Source organism: Echiichthys vipera, assembly GCF_963691815.1.
Source record: "Echiichthys vipera genome assembly, chromosome: 22".
Taxonomy (NCBI): domain Eukaryota; kingdom Metazoa; phylum Chordata; class Actinopteri; order Perciformes; family Trachinidae; genus Echiichthys; species Echiichthys vipera.
This window is the reverse complement of record NC_139847.1, coordinates 4,394,491-4,416,171: the sequence shown is the minus strand read 5'-3', so window position 1 is coordinate 4,416,171 and position 21,681 is coordinate 4,394,491. Positions and strand designations below refer to the sequence as shown.

The window sequence follows — 21,681 nt, the reverse complement described above, 5'->3', positions numbered from 1 at the left end:
GGGACATAGAAAAAAGAAGGAGGGACCATGCGCGGACATTTAAAACAATGGCGGCGAAAGATTCATGTTGGTGTGATGCGGAGGTGGAGTGTTTACTGCAGATTTGGTCGATGAAAAGATTCAAAAACAGTCAAGACGCACAAAAACTCTGAGGTCTACGGAAAGATCTGGAAACAAAGCGACGCATCGCGATGACGTCATCAAGGCGTGTGTAGTGTTACGGCGTGATGACGTATAGGCAGCAAGAAGCATTCTCCGAGGCCCAGGTAGTGTGAGTACAAACGGGCCTGGAGGGGGGGACAAGGACCCTAAAGCACGGGGCACGGTGCGGATGGACAGTGTGAGTGCGCCCTTAGTTTGTATTTTATCAAAAAAAAAGGACGAGGATCGAAGAAACAAAGAAACAGACACATGGAAATCAGTGAAATAATTTAGTGGGACAAACAATTTTTACATTTACATAAATTAACGCATGTGTCATGATTCTCTCCTTTCATAATCTTTAGCCCTTCGGCGGCAGCCCAACCAACACTGACGTGGTTTTTTTTGCTTTGCTGATTTCTGTATGTTAATATAACTTCCATGTTGCCAAGCGGCGAGTCAGCAGAGCGAGCAACGCTGCATAGTTCCCAGGCTGGAGTCTCACCCATAAAGAGTCTATATGACAACAAAACAAGGAGATTTCTGGAGAGCTCTCAGGCTGTCGTGAAGTCTTTATGGAGTGTAAAGTGTGCGTATTAGATCCTCTTCTCACACTCGTGAATGCCCCCCGAGGCTACAGGAAACCTCACAGGAGGAGAGAGAGAGGGGTGGGGGGTGGATGAGCATCCATCAGCCCAGCTCAGAGTGCTCTGTCTGGGCTTGCTGTGTCAGCCAGAGGGCAGGCACGGAGCTCCCCCTAAACCCCTCTTTCATTTGTCACAATGTCTTTATCTTCTCCTCCTTCTCGTCTTTGTCAGTATCTGTGACAGGGGATTATCCGTTCCCACCTCCTTTATTTAAAAAAAAAATGTTTTTCCTCAAGCTGAGAAGCAAGATGGCGTTTTTTATTGTTTTATTTTTGCTTTAAAAAAAAAAAAAAAGACAAGAGGAAGGACGGAGTGGAAAAAGCCAAAAGGGAGCAGATGTGAACTATTCCACTGACTTATTTCTCATGTGTGTCTTTACTACATCCTTCTGGGTTGAACATGAAATTGGGGCCAGCAGTGTCAGCGATGATGAGTCATTGTTTCTGAGAGTCCAAAAAAACAAAAAAACACGCCTCATCCTACAAAAAAAGATCCATTGTTCTCTTGCCGCCTGTGCAAACGGAGCTCGACTTACTCGGCTTTCTCTTTCTTTAAAGTTGAAGAGGTTGAGAGAAAAAAGGTGCATTTCGTTTTTGAGTGTGCAAGCTGGTGTCTTCTTCTTCTCCCCCTGGTCTACAGCGGAGAGGTGGAAGGACGACGACGAGGAAGAAGAGGAGGAGGAGGAAGGACGGAGGTGTTCAGTTGAAGAGGATGGAGTCGGGGTCTCTGTTGGCGATCTGCGCCATGTGTTTGAGTATGTCCTTTTTGGTGATGATTCCCAGCAGCCTCCTGGTGACGGAGAGAGAGAGAGAGGGAGAGAGAGAGAGAGAGAGAGAGAGAGAGAGAGAGAGAGAGAGAGAGAGAGAGAGAGAGAGAGAGAGAGAGAGAGAGAGAGAGAGAGAGAGAGAGAGAGAGAGAGAGAGAGAGAGAGAGAGAGAGAGAGAGAGAGAGAGAGAGAGAGAGAGAGAGAGAGAGAGAGAGAGAGGAGAACAGGAGTCATTGAAAAGCAGATGACTTCATATCATACTTTGTTTGCTTCGTCATTGAAAGGCAAAAGAATTGACAGAAAGCAGCGACGGAGCGGAGTGTCCTGTCAGTTCGGCTTTGTTACGGTCCCAGAGGGTAAGCGGCGCGCAGCGGGAGATCGGAGTCACACGCGAAACACAAAGCGAACAGATGATGAGGGAGGAACACAAAGGCCCCGATCACACTACAGCCAATTACAGCCGACAGGCTCCAAAACGCAGGTTCACACTCGGGACTCTTGGCAACAGGAGCGCAGACCTCGTCCAGGCCCATTATTATTATTATTATTTTTTAATATCATCTTCAGGAAAAAACCTTCACGGTCGCGTTCTTATGTAATCAAATCCAGATGTGACCCGACGGAGGTGTTTGCGTGACGGCGTTGCAAGTTCGTGCCCGGATGATGAATTCAGAGATGTTCAGAAACGACACGTGGGGACGTTAAACGAAGTGTTTGGATTTTGGCGCAAAAGTAGTCGACTGAAGCACGTATTTATTCTTGCTGACTCACAGAGGGTCACTGTGACCTCTCTTAGGGATCAAGTAACACGTTCTTCCACTTTATAAGCAATAAAATACATATTTCCTCTGTTTAACACACTCTGGGGTTTCACGGCTACAGCTTCTCTTGGTCTGGTACCATATGGAGGCTAATATTAGCAAACTTTAGCTATGGTTTGCTTTATAAATGACATTAGAGTGTGTTTCCTCAGGAGGGGAGCTGGAGTCTCCCTTAGAGAGAGGGGGAGAAGTTCAGCATCTGTGAGGAACTCGGAGTAGAGCCGCTGCTCCTTTGCGTTGAAAAGAGCCAGTTGAGGTGGTTCGGGATCATCTAGTAAGGATGAACCCTGGGCGCCTCCCTAGGGAGGTGTTCCAGGCACGTCCAGCTGGGAGGAGGCCTCGGGGAAGACCCAGGACCAGGTGGAGAGATTAGATCTCCACACTGGCCTGGGAACGCCTCAGGATCCCCCAGTTAGAGCTGGTTAATGTGGCCCGGGAAAGGGAAGTTTGGGGTCCCCGCTAAAGCTGCTGCCCCCACGACCCGACCCCGGATAAGAGGCTGAAGATGAGATGAGTTTGTAACTCTACTTGTCTCGCTGTGCACTGAACCATTATCAGGCGCTTGTTATTGAGAAGAAGTTACACGTTTTCGCCCCGAAGCTTTAAAAGAAGAGTTTAAAAACATGTTCCTTTATTACAAGGATCGCAAACACGGTGGTTTATTTTGAGTCGGTCCCCCAAACAGCGTCCTGCTGCTGTGAACGCTCACACGTTACTCATTATATCTGCAGCTAAAAGTGATGCTTAACACATTGTTGGTTTAGGTGATGAAAACTTCACCAGCCCTTTACCTAAAGTCCTCCTCCTGCCACGTTTTAAAGTATGCAAAAAGACTCTGATGTGATGAATACTTTGTTAAATGTGGTTTTATATGTTTATATTTATATAAACGCCGCCTTGGGCTTTTATTATGAAAGGTAAGAACAGAAGGTTTGTGTCTGGTATGCCTGTATTTCGTGGTGTGAAATTTTCTTTCCCTCTATTTTCATTTTTGCCATTTCTTTAATTCTTTCGTTCTGTCTTTGTTTAACTTTTAACAGAGTTATTTTTCTTTTAGTGACCTTGACAAACTAAAGGGAGAGGAGAATTGGACTGTTTTAATACAGAAACTCAATATGCACCTTCTCGACTTGTTGTAGCCCGCTGCAATGTCTGTCGGAAAATCAACAAAAAGGCTAAAATCGGATTATCATCGGAGAAAATCCTCAATAACAAAACAAGCAGCTTTTAAACAGCGTTCTCAGAATGACCCGGGAACCGTCGGCCGCCGAGCAAATATCACACAAAAACAAATTATCGCACACGGCTCGTTCATCCGCAGGGTTGAGCTGGGAAATGTGAGTTTGACCGGCATCGATGAAAAACAAATACGCAGAGTGAAACCACAAGAGGGGAACTCACAACACTCTTCAGAAGTCGGAGAGGATGTTGTGGGGGATTCTGTCGCCGCCGTGTGCCCAGATTTCTGAGTAAAGCTCTGAGAAGGAGTTTGTTTTGCTAAATAAAGTGTAACTCGATATTAGCTGACAAAAGAAAAGAAACAAACGGGGACTGGGATGGTTTCGAAACCAGATACGACTCCTTCCACGTGAGGCAACCTTGGAGGAAAGATATTCTGGGAAAATACGAATAATGCCGGTCGGAGTGATGAAATTAACAGTATCCATCTCACAAGACGGCCGCAGAGATCATACGCAGCACTTCACACCGCCTCAAGGACTTTTAGTGAGTGTGAGTGTGTCTTCATTCCCAGACAAAGAGTGATAAGGTTGCTGTGAAACCTGTCTTGTGCGGCTCTCTTCACTGCCCCCTTCACGAGCCTCCTCTTGTCTCAGCACAGGAAAAGTGTACGAGTGTAATTCCTAAAGAAATCCTGTCACATGTGGCTCCACTCTGGTGTAATTTCAGCCTCCATTGTTGGCCAACGAGCAGCCCATCTGAACCAAATATGCGCGAGTCCTGAAGACGTAATTGTGCCTGTCAACGGGCCTTTCAACAGCTGCATGCGATGTCAGAAGTGCCCATGTGCCAGGCAGTGGATGGGCCTTAAATTGATCATCTGTAATAACATGTTCTGGTGTACAGCAGGAGCTGAAACGCCCCGGGGACCCAAACATGTCAAATCGAACTCAAGGGGCGCTCGTGAGGTTTTTGTTGTGACAGCGGTTTTGTTGATTTGGTTTGAATTACAGTTGATCAAACGGGGCCGTTTCACCTCAAGGGTACGTGCCGGGGATCCTTCTAGATCGACTCTAACTGGTGGCAGATGCAATCTTAAAGCTCGCTCCGCTGATTTAAAACATTAAGATGACTTCTCAGATTGCAAAAAAAAGTTCCTTCTTCATATTTATCCGTCCATGATGTGGTTGTTTAGTCTAAAAGCAAAGACAAAAGCTGGTTGGACAAAGATCCGTCGCAGCTGAGGGTTTTTCACTCCTGCTAGAAAATGAAAACAGGAACAGAAAGTGACAAAAAGCTAGATTCGTACATGTGTGCGAAAGCTACTATAAGCCCGTCCGTGACAGTGTTTGTTAAATACGCCGTTTCTCTACAAATATACATGATTCCACTCCAAAACCCCCGAGAGCTGTGTGTTTGAACATGTCAGATTTCCGTCTAAACAAATCAAGTCTGCGTGTATGTACGCGCGAGGAAATGAAGTGTGGAGAATGAATGAAGCGCTGATGAAGTTTACTCTCGCTGGGAGTGTATTCTGTTCCGCGCCGTCTGAATGTAATCCTCCAGATCAACGTCGCCCTTCTTTGTCATCACAAACGCCGTTCTGCGTCTGACGGATAACAGCATTGTGTGTGTGAAATGTTGGCGTCGGTGGAGCCGGAAGTGGGTTTTGTGGTGGATGGAGACGATTTTGGAGAAAACAATGGAGAAAGAAAGTTTTGTTAAATACGTTTGAGAGGTTAAAGCCTGTTTTATCACAGTACACGGCTCTATATGCTGACTGTGTGGGTATTGTTACCGACCGAGACCGTGTCTGTGCTCTCGGAGACGCCTGCTGCAGTGGGAACTACCACAGAAGAGGTTGTTTTAGTATTTTAGTACGTTCGTGTGTCCGTCTGTGGACAGATCCTGTTGCAGCGATATCGTTTCAACCGTGCAAGATGCAGGAAACGTAACAGATGAGATCAAAATGAAGGCTGATGTCAAGACGGTGCAGCTGGTTCGGTCCCATCACAAGAAGAAGAGGTCTTTAGTTGTGTTTACGGCTGTGAATCCATCACATGCATTTACGCCTTTTATTAAGAGTGGAAAATCATCTTCAGCAGATTTTATAACCACTTAACTTACTTTTTAAGCAAAAATTGCCCAAAATCTCCAGCCACGCAAATGTTAAGATGTCCCACTTCACATCGTCTTTAATGAGTTTTCAAGGACTTTCCAGACGCAATTCCATCAAATGCAAGGACCCAACACTTCATAGTTTGAGACATGGATCAAGGTTGATTATTGTTCTTGCAGAAACATCACAGAAGTTCACTTTCAATGACCTGTTTCTATTTATAGCTGTCACATGAACTGGGGAGAATCAGGTCCAGCCTGGGTAGAGCCCGCAGGAGGCAGACCATGACGCGGGATGACACAGCGGTTGTACTTATGTCATACCCGATTCTCTTGACCGTCCTTGAGTTTGTTCTGGGATTTCAGTCGACCCTGACCAACAGAAGCTTCTGAATCTCATCGTCTCTCCAGTTAGACTAGTTATTTTGGCTGACCTCTTCACCCTTAATGTTTGTATGCTTCCGCGGCAGCCGCATGACAGAAACACCATCAACACGCCCACTCGCTTGCTGTGAGCTCTCCAGACAACCTGCACTTTTCACACATGGGCTGAAATCAGACATTGCGCAGACTTTGTACTCAGGGGTGAAGTCTGTTTAATGTCTCATCCGACTGATTTGGACAATTGCGTTCTCATACGCAGCTCCTTTGTTTAATCTAATCTAAATAATTTCAGTTTTTTGGTCCATGTGTGAAAAGGGTCCATTTTCAAAACACCCTTTTCCTCTTAAATTCACTAACTTTAAGGGTTTCAACGACCCGTGGGGAGCCGTGTTTAATAGAGGCTCACAGCAGAAGAAGCAGTCGGTTCCCAACAGCCCATAAATCGTTCCTCAATTACTTTGAAGCAGTAGATTTGAATTTTTTACGAGCTGCATGAATTACGAAAACAAGAGGTCGAAAATCATGCAAGCTCTGCCGCTGGTGTCAACGTGGGTGTTTGCCGTTATGTCGACGCATGTCTAAAAAGGTCCTCGGTAAAGTTAATGGTAATGAGGTCAGTGGCAGTGAAGAGATTTGGGTAAAAACACCTGAAGAATTTTCTGTGTGTGTTCCTCCCTTACTCCTGTGCCTGCGTTAATGCATGAACTGACAGCCGAACGACCCGGGGCTCTCCCACGCGTCCATCTGTCACTCGTTCCAGCCCTCCACAAGCACAATTTCCCGAGGATATCTCACGTTAATGTCTACAGGCGTGGGAGTGTGTCCACTTTATGTATTCGTCCGTCTTTCCTCCCATCTATTAGTCCCTTCATCCTTTCTTTACTCGTCTTTCGTGCTACAGCAGAGAGGATTTTCTACCGACACAAATAAGGAGTTAAAATAAATCAGTCGAGCCCCCGCCATGTTTTTTTTTCTCACCCGTTATGCGTAACCAGACACTGACGTAGCCCCAGCTTCCTGAAAATATCCACAGTGATGTCCATGGGTGTGTGGTCCGTGACCGTGAAGGGGCTCAGGTCCATGATGCCTCTGAGGCGGAGCGGTGGTGGACCGTCAGACTCCTGAGCCGGAGCGTATTCAGTGAAGACCACCTGGGAGGCGCTGACGACACCCTCTTGACGCTTCCGGGCGTTGTCTGAAAGGAGCGGTGGTTAACATTTATTATTCGAAGGGAGTGAGCACGTCAAAATATTATTACATTCAAAAATACAAAAAGCTTCGGAGCAGGTTCTTGAAACAAAATGTACAGAAGTTTTAAAGGCCCCATATTATCCTAATTTTCAGGTTCATGCTTTGAGTTTCTATTAGAACACGTTTACATGTTTTAATGGTCAAAACATATATTTTTCTCCTCCTGTCTGTCTGATTTATACCTGTATTCACCCTCTGTCTGAAATTTATGTGCGCCTGTTACTAGGTGGAGTGTTTACTACAGATTTGGTCGATGAAAAGATTCAAAAACAGTCGACAAGACGCACAAAAACTCTGAGGTCTATGGAAAGATTTGGAAACAAAGAGATGATGATGTCAATCAATGCGTGTGACGTGTTACGGCGTGATGACGTATAGGCAGCAAGAAGCATTTGCGCGAGGCCCAGGCAGTGTGAGTACAAACAGGCCTGGAGGGGGGAACAAGTACCCTAAAGCCCGGGGCGCGGTGCGGACGGACAGTGTGAGCGCGCCCTTACATTTGAGCTCTCTACGTCTTTGCACCGTCATTGCAGCCGGGGAATGACTGTAACATCACTGTAGCAGCACTTTCTAACTACTGTTTATATAGTATAGCTGTGACATAACTGTACAGACGTCCTGATGGCTCGTTCAAAGACACACTTTCTAAATACAGGCTGTGTGCGTTTCTCTGTGGAATAAATGTTTTGATACTGTCGCAGTATTTATAAAGCACCACAACCTGCTTCATAATGAAAAAGACATGAAACTTTTAACAAATATGGGACCTTCAAGCTTTAAGGTATATTTCCGTGCATACACACACACAAAGTTCGGACCTATGGATATGAGCAGGTCTCTTCTGAGGACGAATCCCACCAGCCTCTGGGACTCCTGAGAGACGACCACAGGGAAGCCGCTGTAGTGAGTGCTTTCCACCAGGGCCTGGGGACACAGAAGATATGTTACAGGCAATCTAACAATAGCATCAACAAATCAACGAGTCCTTAGGAAAGAGACTGAATTCTTTAGAAATGCATTTAGAAACAGACACCACTCACTTACACATGAGTAAGTAAGAGCGGATAACACAGGTTTGGTTTCTCAAATGTATTTATCCACCTCTACACCTCCATCTTACTGTGCATTTTAACCGCATTCCAGTGTGTTATGATCCAACGCGTGCGTGTGTGTGTGTGTGTGTCTGTGTGTGTCCATACCTCCACCTCCCCTACGGTCATGCCCTCCTGTGTGAGTACAGCCAGCGCAGGGTCAGACCTCCTGGGCCTCATCACATCCACAGTCAGGCTGCTGTGCTCAAACTCCTCTTTAGCCTCCAGGAAGGGGTACCCGTTCAGCCTGATGTGAGCCTGCAGAGCATCGTGGAGTTAATACCAAGCTTAAAACCTCGACCTCTTAAATCTAACACACATTACGGTACATTTATGTAGTGTATTTAGTTTTTGCTGGGAAGTACAGGGGCTGAGATTTCTTTGGCAGACTCTTGCACCCGATGTCAGTAGCCAACAACGTAATTTGCACCCAGATTTTCCTGCATGACTCCGACCAAACTGCGACGACAATATGTCAAATACATTTAAAGATACGTTTCATGCAGGACTCAAATGCAGGTCTCCTGTCTGAAACGCTCCGTTTTAGCGCCTGTCTCTTTAAGACCCCCTCCTCAAAAAGACCAGTCTGCTCTGATTGGTCAGCGTTTCCGGGCCTACGTTTGAGCTCTCTACGTCTTTGCACCGTCATATGGCTGTAACATCACTGTAGCAGCACTTTCTAACTACTGTTTATATAGTATAGTTGTGACATCACAACTGTACAGAAGTCCTGACGGCTCGTTCAAAGACACAGTTTCTAAATACAGACCGTGTGTGTGTGTGTGTGCGTGTGTGTGAGCGTGTGTGTCCATACCTCCACCTCCCCTACGGTCATGCCATCCTGTGTGGGTGGGTGCGTAACCCACTCACCCACCCATTTGAGCCCACACTTTGTCACTCCTCACAGTACTACAAAGGCAGTTGGTGACGTGTTGGCTGTGGTTCCGGTCTTAAGTCATGACGTAATGCCCTTTCAAAATACTATTTCCTGGTCCAGGCTTCATATTTCTACGATTCTGAAGTGCTGTGTTCTCCGTTATTTGCACAGATCTGCTTTCTTATCAATGAAAAAGTGTCTCACTGAAGAAAGACGCGGTCATAAAAGATTCACAGATCCTGTTGTTTGTTTGTTTTGTTCAAAGGAGCATTTGGACCCGGAAATAGTATTTTGAAAGGGTGTCACGTCAGATTTAGAGACCGAACAGCCGAAACACTGCTATGAGGCTATTTACACCCGGGTGCAAACGCACACTGTATATTTTTTTTATCATTTCGCATTCCCGTCGTGGCTTTTTCCACCTATTTGCTGCTTTTGCATTTATTTGAAACTTCTCAGCCACCGTAGAAAAAGGATCTAGGGACCCAAATAAGACTTACAGCCTGTTTAATGTGTTGCAACATCAGACCTTCCCTCAGTTCAGTTTGTTCAGTTCAGTTTATTTTTTTTTTCAGACATTTCAGACAAAGACATTTCGTAACAAACACAAAAAAATAAATGTATAAGGTCTGAAAAAAGGGAAAAGGCAGAAGCTAAAGCTTATAACGCCTACCCTTTAAAATACATAAACTTAGGTAGCAGCTACACACAGGTCAAAAAGAAAATATCTAATAATTAATTTATTGCTGCTGTCAGCGAAACACAATCAACATATGTTTGAATAATGTTCCTCTTGAGAACAGTTTTAAAGTAAATTAATGTCCTGCAGTCTTTTAAATCTACGGCCGAATCATCCAAAACATTCACTCCAACAACAGAAATACAATGCATTTTTGCATTAACACCTTCCCTCAGGAATACATTGGAGCTGAGAAATATGCATTTTCAGAGACAACGCACCTCATAGATCCCCTCTCTTCCAAAAGCATCTGCCACCCATTTGCTGGTCATGGTCGCAGCCATGAGGGGGACGATGTACTCCAGACCGCCAGTCAGCTCGAACATGATGACTACCAGCGATACCGTCATACGAGTCACTCCACCTGGAGGGTAGTAAAATGTTAAAAATGCTCTGGAACAACACATCTGCAGGTGAATCATCGTCTGACTCATCTGAACTTAACATCAATACCAGTTTAACTGCGGTATGATAATGTTGCCCAGGGCTGGAGGGAGTAAATCGATTTTGACTTTTTTTTTATATCGGAAAATTTGAGCTCTTCATTTTCCCTCGACTTCGCATGGAAATGTTGAAGTTGAGGTCAGTGTTTCCACTTTGAATTCAATTGTAATCATCTTTCGTGGTTGCGGACAGAAAAATGTGACCTCCTTTCCGCTAAACAACTACTTTTGTGAAGGAGTTTCACTGTGGCTTCTATACGTCTATTGTTGGGAGGATAAAACAAATAAACAAGTTCTCTTTTGTTTGTAAAGAAATGCAGAAACATTGAGATGGTTATATGATGATATGATGATTGTTCCCTGATGATGATTGTTGAGTAATTTAGGGACAATGTTTATTATATTCACATGTTTGTCAAGAGAACGAGGATCACTGAGAGGATATCGTCTGATGTCTTCAAAGCGCTTTGGCTCATTTTACAATCGAATCTGAACCGAAGAAGCTGAAATGTCGATTTATCTCGTCCCTTAAAATCAACGTCCACCAGTCACTTCTGGAGCTGCTTATGAGACTGGGGGAGATATCATCAAGCTCACATCGTCACTATTTCTCATTCATTCATCTTCAACCGCTTGTCCCTGTCGGGGTCGCGGGGGGCTGGAGCCGATCCAAGCTGTGAGGCGGGGTAGACTCTAGACAGGACGCCAGTCTATCACAGGACACATAGAGACGAACAGAGACAGACAACCATTCACACCTACGGGTGATTTAGAGTCATCAATGAACCGAACACCTGCACGTCTTTGGACTGTGGGAGGAAACCGGAGAACCCGGAGAAAACCCACGCAGACACGGGGACAACATGCAAACTCCACACAGAAGGAGCCCAGCTGGGATTCCAACCAGGAACCCTCTCGCTGTGAGGCAACAGTGCTAACCACCCCACCATCGTTGTTAAGTATTTCGAAAAGCGCTATACAAATAAAACGCATTATAATTATCATTATAAACATCAGGACATCACGTACAGTGACTAAACTTGGATGTAAAGCATGAGATATAATGTATGCAGTTGGATACGGAGCAGTTCAGTGTTTGAGGACAAGAGTACTGAGACAACTTGTTTGTAAAGTAGGAGGCAAGGACACACACGGCCTCGGGGTAAATGCTGTTACACTATGACAGCCTTTTTATACAAGACCTTGCTGAATGCATGAGACTGATTGTAGTAGTGAATAAAATAACATTTTTGACTTTGAAGTCAGATGAGAGCAGTAAATACCATTTCATGAGGAACATCGCGAAAGCACAGAATGTACTAAAATTGGTACAAAGTCACATTAATACTTCAGAACATATTTCAGAAACAAAGAAACTCTGTCCCAGACAAATGTGGCCTCTCGCCCTGGACCTCCTTCTCTAGTATCAATCTGTTTTTATACAAAACTTTCAAACTTTTGCTTATTTGGGCTTTGACAAAAGGGACGAGAAGGTAAAAAGGGTTAATTTTCGTCATCCAGTAACACGTCACTGTACGTAATGTGAAACAGCAACATTAACACTATGGGAAAGCTGTTTGGGTTGGCGTGCTGCAGTGCTTATTTTGACCACGGCCCTTTCAATAATAATAATAATAATAATAATAATAATAATAATAATAATGTTTATGTTTGTGTCCAGTGTGTAAATGTAAGAGCTGAGGGGGGAAATCCACACAGTCCACAGAAGCCAAACAGTAACGTCTATTTAATAAATAAGAATTTAAAAACTGGCGGATTCAATGATGAATAAAGTCTGAGTTGGAGTTATCCTGCAAAAACAACCTCATGAAGACATTTCAGTCCTAAAAACACAAATAGAATCTTACTTTTTTATTTTATTTATACCATTTAAATCTGGTAAAACGGTAAAACATGGACGTCATTCTCCGCGCCCACATCCAGCTCCCTCTGGACGAGCATATAATCCTAATCCCTCTGATATATTTCCACTTGTATATGCTGAGAATATCTCTACAGGAAGGCAAAAACACAATTAACTGCCTGCTTACTTTGATCTATTCCAGGCTGCTGTCTATTCAGGGTTCGTTCACCTTTTCTATGGTCATATTCAAGCACTTTTTAAGTCCTTTCAAGGTCCGTTTTCAAGCATTCCCAGCACCACGCAGCTGTGGTTAATTATATATTCCTACAAAATTTAAACGTGGTATAAACATCTTAAATTGTGTTTTGTAAAATTCTCTTCTCTGGCTGTTTGCTTTTAAAGAAATGCAGATACAATTTCAAGCATTTTCAAGAACTTTATCCGTAATTCAAGCACTTTTCAAACCTTGAAAACACAACATTAAAGTTTAAGCATTTTCAAGGATTTCAAGCACCCGTACGGACCGTCTAGTGGAATGTCCTAACTGGCTGTGAGCGACACGGCGCAACGTTTTGAACTAAACTTTAATCAGATGCCCTGTTTCTATGCATTTCTGATGTTTGTTTTGAATGAGGAACAGCTGATTCTTGTAGTCGAAATGAAGAGTTATCTACGATACCTCCTCATTTCACTCTCACTTGCCCTGAATTGCCCCCCGGGGACAAATAAAGTTTTTTGAATTGAATTTCACTACAACAACGGCAGCTGAAAGTTTCAGGTGAGCAAGCCGTCGCTAATAACAACCTACTTGCTGTTGACTGTACGTCATTTCCAGTAAATATCGCAATTTAAAACATGTCTTCTAAAGGTTGAGGCCAAGAAATGTAATAAAATCTGACGACAGACATTCAAAAACGTAAAAATTTAACACGACATGCAGCTCTACTTTCGGGCCGACAGCCACACACGTCTCACCTAAACATGCCGCGGCTCCCACCATAGCGTAGAGCCCCGGGGTGATGCAGTCCGCTCCCGGCGAGCACCACCCTTTAAAGATAAACCAGTCGTGGTTGTAGTAGGCCAGCTGCTCCATGCCGACACCCAGCAGTCTGCCAGCTATGGCTCCGACCGCCATACTGGGGATGAAGAGACCCGAGGGAACCTGGGTGGACGAATGGAGGGAGAGGAGAAAACAAGCTTGAGCCAACGCTGCTTACCTCTGTTGTTTTTGTGGCATTTTAAATCACTCTCTTTTTAAGAAATCGTTTTCCAGGACTTTCAAGGAGTTTTTCTTGAAAAACAGAAAAGGACTTCGCTCAAAAACATTTAACACACTCCAGGCTCTGGAAAATACAGACTTGATGCAGAAAAACACTGCTGCAAACCGTCGAAAATGTACTGATATGGAAGCCGAAATGAAAAGGTTGCATCTTGTTAAACTGCTTTAAAGTTTCAGACCGTGCAGATTAGTCGAGTCGAGTTAAAGCACCTTGGTTTAAGCATCAAATTCATAGATTCATTTCACAATATTTGGTCTTTTTAATCCATTTAAGGTGTTTTCATTCCTGGAGAACTCGTCTATAAATGTGCAGGTTTTCCAGGAAGTGTGTGAATCCTGTACAGGGTGACTGGGTCAGTTGGACTCGCTTGCTTTGGGTTCATTTTAACAACTTTATTCAGAATCTTTTGTCAATTCATGTAGAAGAAAAGAAGAGAAAGTATGGGTAACACTTTACTTTAAGTCGCCTCTATTATATAAATAAATATTTAAAGGGATACTTCACGCTCAGAATGATCATTTGTGTATCGATAACTCACCCTGTGTTAACTTGAATTCTTGAAGAATGACTAGTTTCTCTCCAGCAAAGGATTTTCTCCGTTTCTGGATTCTTTGTTCACCAGAACCACGACAGAAAAACTAATTATTCCTCACGAATTTAAAAAGGTAACATGGGGTGAGTAATCCACATACAAATGATCATGTTGAGGGTCCAACATGTGCACAACATAAGGACAAAGTGAACATTAATGTACAGTATTTGTCGACAATTATAACTTTTCCTATTAAGACAAATTCTGTCAACACTTAAATATGCATAGAACTATATTATAGTGTGTAAGAAAGCACTTATTCAATGTTTGAACACTGTTTATAAATGCTAAATAGGAGGAGTGATTTATGGAATATGTGAAGTGACGTTTTCCCCGTACACGTATTGTCTTAAAGTTGTAATTCACTCATTACAAAGACTTCCTCAACAGCGGTGGGATTCGGATTTTTAACAAAGACATTAAAACCGACGCCCATGCTTTTTTAAATACAAACATTTTTTCTTAATTAACATATAAACCCCGAAGCCGGTCATTACTTTTGTTTTGACCATTAACTGGATCCTTCAGTGAACCACATGATTGTGATTCATGTTGCTGTGACTCAGCGTGTAAAACATGCAAAAACGCTCCCAGAGGTTCAATCACGCTGCTAACCGCTCGACGGGCAAACACGAGAAACGCCAGTGAATGAAACTGGGGCGCGGAATCAAAGTTTGGCTCCAGACGTATTAAAAAGACAGCTGTCCCTGTGGTGGTTTCACACGCTTCAGTATGTTACACAGAGTTCACAGAGGATGGTGCGGTGGTGAGAAATAAAGCCAATAAACGCTTCATGGAGTTCAAAGGAGACGCTTCAACAGGTGACACAATTCAGAGAAAGTGTGTGCAGGAGAGGGCTTCAATGTTTGTGTCTTGTTTGTTTGTGCATGTGTGTGTGTGTGTGTGTGTGTGTGTGTGTGTGTGTGTGTGTGTGTTTGGACCGACCTTCATGCCGAAGGTTATCACAGTGACCAACATCTTGAAGACTAAGGCCAGAGCCAGCTGCCACAGAGCGGTGTACAGGCCCGGTCCTGCCGGCCGGTCAGCGAGGCTGTTCCCTACACCTGTTTCTGATATGTTGGTTGGCTGGAGAGCGTGCGTGGGAAGAACAGTAGGACGGAAAGATAAACAGAGAGATGACAGAAGAGATGAAAGAGAGCAATATTAAAAGAAGGGAAGGGAGCCAGACGGGAAAAGAGAAACAGAAAATACATTTGAAGATGCTTAACAGGGTAAAAAAAAACAGTAATTATCTAAATTATGACACCATTCCCACATCAAAGGTCCCGTAGTCTGCTCATTCAAAGACAAACCAGTGCAAGTCACACTAAACCTTATCTGTAAACCACGAGAGCAGAAAAATTGTGCATAAATTAAAATTTTTTATGCCATTTCTTGATATTATCTTGAATTGGAAACCCAGAAATTTGGAAGAGATATTGGTTTGATAAATCACAACTTTGTTAAATGCCGTGTTATTGAAAACACGGACGTTTTACCTGTTAAACACGTTTTCTCTGTCTCATCAATAGAACAATAAACACATAAATGAAACCAAAAATAAGTGCAGTTAACATTCCCTCATGCTCAGAGGTGTACCGCAGATATAAATGTGAAATAAAAGCCTATTTAACTTCTACAACTTTATTTGGCGACCCTTATCTTTTGGAGTGACTGTGCTAGAAGATGTTTCCACGTGTTAATGTTCAAAAAACTCATTATTCGATCGTTGTTTTGATACTTTGACAGAATTTATATAGAACCTCCACCTGCTTCATAATCAAAGACGTGGAAATATCACTTTTTACAATATGGGACCTTTAAATCAGATGGTCTAAATCTCAGGATTTGCCTTTTTTGTGAGAGTAAAAATGAAAAACCTGCCGACCTCATGTCTCTCTCACACACACACACAAATCCTGCTCCTTTGTACCGCTGCTACGATGACCTAATTTCCCCTCAGAGATAAATAAAGTTATCTATCTATCTATCTATCTATCTATCTATCTCACACGCACACAAAGAGGCGACGGCTGACCTGCTGGTAGCCGCAGAGCTGAGAGGAGTCGAGCAGCGAGCAGTCGTTGAACAGCTCGGAGATGAGTTCGGCTCCACTCATCCTGGTGTAGCTGTTTGGGTAGGCGATGACGGCGGTCAGAGCTGCGACCACCAGAACCTCGATGACGGGGTAGTGACCCAGACGAGTAGATTTACCTTTTAGAGACACAGAAACTCATTAGCAAGGGTGCTGGGAAGAAAAGAAAAGGGTTTCATTCTTGATTATTAGACTGTGTGTGCATCAGTTTATGGCACACATATTCAGAATAACTTCACCACTCACGTAGTCTGCACCAGGCAATGTTAGCCCTGATGAACAGCGCCCCCCAGAGGCCTCCGAATATTCCCAGCAGGATGAAGGGGGCCAGCTCCACCAGGTGCCACGGGGCATGAAACTCCACGTAGAACAGCACCAGGCGGCTGTTTCCAAACGGGTTGATGGAGCGCAGGGTGAAGGCTGCTACCAGGGCGGCGAAGAATGAACGCCATAGTGTCTTCAGGGGAAAGTAGTAACTCACCTGAAGGAGAAAAGAGACACAGAGAACTTTGTACTCACAGAGAGGACACATGAAATCATAAAGATTCTATACTGGTAAAGAAAAAACAGGGTTTCTTTTCTCTCAGTGCTATTTAAAAACATCTGGACAGTTTAATGTGTGAAACTGTTGAAAGGAATTGTAAGAAAAAAACATCCTCAAATGTCTTGTTTCATCCCAATACTCAAAGACTTTTAGGGCGCACTCACACTGTCCTTCCGCACCGCGCCCCGGGCTTTAGGAACCTTGTCCCCCCTCCCTCTCCCCCCGCGCCCCAGGCCCGTTTGTACTCACACTACCTGGGCCTCGCGCAAATGCTTCTTGCTGCCTATACGTCATCACGCCGTAACACGTCACACGCATTGATTGGCGTCATCGCAATGCGTGGCTTTGTTTCCAAATCTTTCCACAGACCTCAGAGTTTTTGTGCGTCTTGTCGACTGTTTTTTAATCTTTTCATCGACCAAATCTGCTGTAAACACTCCACCTCCGCATCACACCAACGTGAACCTTTCACCGCCATTGTTGTTGTTGTAAATGTCCGCGCATGGTCCCTCCTTCTATTTTCTATGTCCGAACAGGCGCACATAAATGACGTCAGAACCGCCGTAGGCCTCGTGCTTGTGCTCTTACACATGCGCATGCTCGTGCTCGTACATGTGCAAACGCGCTCTACAAAAGCCCACCTCTCTCAGACGAGCCATGGACGGCCAGCTGGCCGCAGCTATGCGCGGAGCGGTTGCACTCACACTGGTCAAACGCACTAGGCTTTAGCCGAAAAACCTAGTTTGGCCCAGAGCGGAAGGGCAGTGTGAGTGCGCCCTTAGTTTTCTGTCATAAAGGATGAAAGAAACAAGAAGATATTCACATTTAATGTAATAGTTCAACTGATCGTTTTGGACTATTTTGAACGCTGAGTTGCCAAAACGTAAAAGTGAAATAATAATTTTCATCACATTATGTTGCAATAAAAACTTAAATTTGTGATTATTTATTCAGCACATCTGTTCAATAAGGTCCTCAAAAGTTTCCAAACGATACGAAGCAGATTTACGATCACATTTTCAACCCGAGGCTGCAGAAATGATGATGATGGACGACTTTTCTTTTTGCTGTTGTATCAAAAGAGGTATGGACTATCGCTTTTTAATAGTAGTTTAACATTCTGGTTTACTCTACAATGCACATCACAAACTTATAGTTAAGTGTTTAGTCCTTTTTGTTTGTGATCTTTGAGAAACAACAGTCTGATTGTTTCCCTCTGTGAAAAGTGACAGTGTACATCCAACCACATGTTTGGAGTCTATGCAGTTTTCAGCCGAGTTCAAGGAACATTTAACAAGAAGTGAAAAGCTGTTTAAAAAACTGGCGCTGATGTTATAACTGCGAAAAACACAAGAAAATCAGATTCTCTTTGCGTGTTTCACTGCAGTGAAATCTCAGTCTGTTTATATAGAACTGTGGTCGATTTTAGATCTCATGTTGCATCAGATTGACCTCTGAGTAATCCGTCTAAGCAGGTGCAGACCGGGGGGATTTCCCACGCAAATGATAGATTTGTTAAGTCAGCAGGAAAGTAGTCCATAAATATTTATGCTCACCTCCTCCAGGCTGAACAGGACTCCTCCGATGGGAGCACCGAAGGCCACGGACACACCCACCGCTGCCGCTGCAGATAACACCTGCAGGCAAGAGAATAGAAAAGGCACATCTGTATCGCAGCGCAACAACTGAGAGGTTAAACAAAGACAAACGAACAACAGCACAGTTTACGAGTCAACAGCTGAGTCACAATAGGAAGTTTGAGTTTCTGTGCTTGTTATTGTCATTTAGAAGAAGCAACTGTGTAGCAAGAAATCTTAAACTTTTTCATGATTTAGATCCAAGTTAAAGATGATAAATGATCGTATTGAACTATTACCCAGCCCAGTTTGGTTCCATTTTCTAATTTATAACTTTTCTGTTCAGCGTAAGCACATTTCTAACAAACACACTCAACACTTTCCTTTTAAAAGTCCAAAACTAGGACACTGAATCCTAAACTAGCACAAAAATCCCTCATCGTTCAGAGCCTACCTCTCGCCGCTTGGCTTCATTCTTGCGGTACTTGGTGAACAGATGACACAATATATTAGCGCAGCAGCACGCCACGTGCACCAGAGGGCCCTCCTTCCCTAAGCTGAGCCCGGACGACACGGCTAACACCAGGGTGATGGTCTTGATGATCAGGGTCCACTTCCCCAGGTAGCCACGGATGATGAACCCACTGAGGATGGTTTTAATCTGAGAGAGTCAGAGAGAGGAGTAGTAAGTGTGTGTGTGTGTGTGTGTAGGAAACTTTTGTCACCGTGTGTGTGTTTACGTTGGGGGGGATACGTTAGGGTAAGAGTGTAAACAGTGCTGGAGAGAAAATGGAGATTGCGTTGCGGATATTTTCCTTTCAGATAAGAAGTTAATCTTGTGTGTGTGGGCTCGCTGACCGCTGTCTGACCTTTTAGTGACGGGAAAAAAGGATTTCCACGAAATTAAGGATGGTCTTTGTTTGAGAGAAGGAGTGAAAGAGGAGCGGGCCCAGGAAAGAGTTGTGTTTGTGTGTTCTGTTCTGTATATATGAAACGGGTGAATCCGTGTGGATATGTTTGTTCATGGTTAGGTTTTTCCACTTGTATTTCCAGAGTGTAAGCAAATCTGCGGCTTTTCGCTTCCCTGGAAATAAAGAGTGAAAAGAACAGAGACAAAGAGAAAGTAAACAGTGGCGGCAGGAGAGCAGAGAGGACGGAGGGAGACGAGTCTGGTTTCCACCAAGAATGTCTTGTATCTTTTGTGTTGCTTCAGTTTGGATGTAAATAAAACAAAGTAAATGGATGCTGTAAAAGAAAAACCAGCAAGGGGGAAAGGGAGGAACAGACAAGTAGTACGACTAAAGGAGAAGAGAGCACATATTTTATAGATTTAGACTGAGTGGGAGCAACATTTTTAAGAACTGCAATTACGCTTTTAATCAAAGACGAAAAAATAAAATCTGCAGGAATAATTAAACCTAATTATGTGCGGCTAGAAATCCTATTCATCATCCTGTCCATGAACAAACTGGCATTACTAAAGCAAACAATGTCATTAACGGAGAATTAAACATAAAATGTAGAAAAATATCAAGAAAAGGAAAAGAAAAGGGCTGATTAATATGTTAAATGATGCCTTGATGCTGCCTTTTAAACACATTATCACTCCTTATTTATGTTTTTTTAGACAGATAAAAATATATCACAAAACAAACAAAGTCTTCCACAGACCTTTCAAAACTCAAGGACTTTTTACCTCTGGTATTCCTGAGCCACATGCGTACGGGGCGAAGGCCCTGACCAGCGAGACTGCGAGGAATGCGAAAAGTAAAGCCCAGAACATGTACATCAGGTAGTTCATGATGTAGGCAAAGGGACCCTGCAGGGACACACAAAGACACAACAGTGTAAAACAGGTCAACACTTGATTTATTAAATCTTTAAGTTACAAGTTACATTTTAAAAGAGAAAGCTGGGTTTCATTCTTTGAGCTCAGCTGCGGTTTCATCTTGTGCCGTGACAGCTTAGAACCAGTAGATGGAGCCAGAGCACCATTGTTTTTTTGTATTATTTAAGAGACAGCCCACGACTGCACATGAAGTCTCGCTGGCCTGTTTTAAAAGTCTCTTTGAACACTGAACAAAAGACCCAGAGACAGAAATACAGGCAGCTGCTCATAGTCATGGATCCTGACATGGAATTTATTTAGTTTTCAAACTTTAATCGCACATTTGGAGCAAAGATGTTTGCATTTATTCTCCCAACTTTGGTTGTTGTGTGCAGAACCCCACGATCACTCTGGATCCATTTGTGTCTTAATGTTCCTGCGTTACCTCTGACGTCCCCGTTATGAGCTCCGCCCAGCTCTGCCACTGCGGACAGCGGTCCCTCTCCTGAAACGTCGTCTCGTTGGACGTCCAGCAGCAGTGCTCGTGGTTGAACCAGAAGCCGATGAGACAAACTCCTTCTTTCATGTCCGTCAGCCAGTGGGCCGCGATGTCGATGCCGCCGGCTAGAGCACCTGGGTGAGAGAATGACAAGTTGAGGACGAAGAGAAAAACCTGTTTGGGCTCCATTTGAAACACAGAAGCTTCTTTAAAGTTCTGCCTCTGTGGCTGAAACTATGTTAATGTGCACCAAGCAAACATCCATCATCAAATGTCACGTGCATCCTTGTGTTCTGTGTCTAAACTTAACTTGTTGGCCTGCCGACATAAGGAATATTTATTTTCTGTAGAGATTTGTCACCCTGCTGCTTATTTTTGGTGGCGTTTTGTAGCTCTACATAATATAATATACAGATCTGACAGAAAACCCATTGGCATGAGTTTCAGTGATGATTTCGACCACGTTAACACGCCACAGTTTCGCTCCGTGTGCGACTGGCTCTAGGTGGGAAAAGGTCCACGGTGGGGTTGTTCTCGCAGTTCCAGTTGTGAGCTTTACAGCACCCTTTGCCCGGACCTCAGTTATGGATTTAGTGCTCGCTAGGACTCATTGATTGGACGAATATAAGTACAACGCTGGTTGTTTTTTTTATGGGCGATTTTTTGGCCGATGGTTTTCATTTTTATCTGCCAATTTAAAGGTTTGAAAGGTCCATGGACTGAAATGTTACTATATTGCCTGACCCTATTGCTCGCTGCACTCTCCCTGTTTGGAAGGATGAGAACGACCGAGTGGACTGTCCTCGGTGCGTCAGGGACCTGCAGGGATATCAGCGACCCACACGACCCGTCTTGAAACATGGACTTGTTTACCGTACTCGGGGGTGTGACCTTTTACGCTGTGTCATTACATCCACAGCCTACAACCACCTGTAGGAAACACTG

General features: G+C 43.9%; 1 protein-coding gene across 2 annotated transcripts in view; it reads right to left on the bottom strand.

Annotated features, from left to right (window-relative positions):
• Nucleotides 1-439: 439 nt before the first annotated feature.
• The window catches only part of clcn5b (chloride channel, voltage-sensitive 5b), a gene marked incomplete at its 5' end in the record, with an annotated part of 41,843 nt that continues 20,601 nt past the window's right edge, over nt 440-21,681 (bottom strand). For both annotated transcript variants that reach the window (XM_083936707.1, XM_083936706.1), the window contains 13 exons: nt 440-1,577; nt 7,035-7,251; nt 8,126-8,231; nt 8,507-8,656; nt 10,236-10,378; nt 13,297-13,483; nt 15,139-15,279; nt 16,232-16,407; nt 16,535-16,769; nt 18,389-18,469; nt 18,864-19,070; nt 20,106-20,228; nt 20,683-20,870. In XM_083936707.1, the coding sequence (XP_083792833.1) occupies nt 1,487-1,577; nt 7,035-7,251; nt 8,126-8,231; nt 8,507-8,656; nt 10,236-10,378; nt 13,297-13,483; nt 15,139-15,279; nt 16,232-16,407; nt 16,535-16,769; nt 18,389-18,469; nt 18,864-19,070; nt 20,106-20,228; nt 20,683-20,870 (2,045 nt within the window). In that variant the 3' untranslated portion in view covers nt 440-1,486. The remainder of the gene's footprint in view (nt 1,578-7,034; nt 7,252-8,125; nt 8,232-8,506; nt 8,657-10,235; nt 10,379-13,296; nt 13,484-15,138; nt 15,280-16,231; nt 16,408-16,534; nt 16,770-18,388; nt 18,470-18,863; nt 19,071-20,105; nt 20,229-20,682; nt 20,871-21,681) is intronic.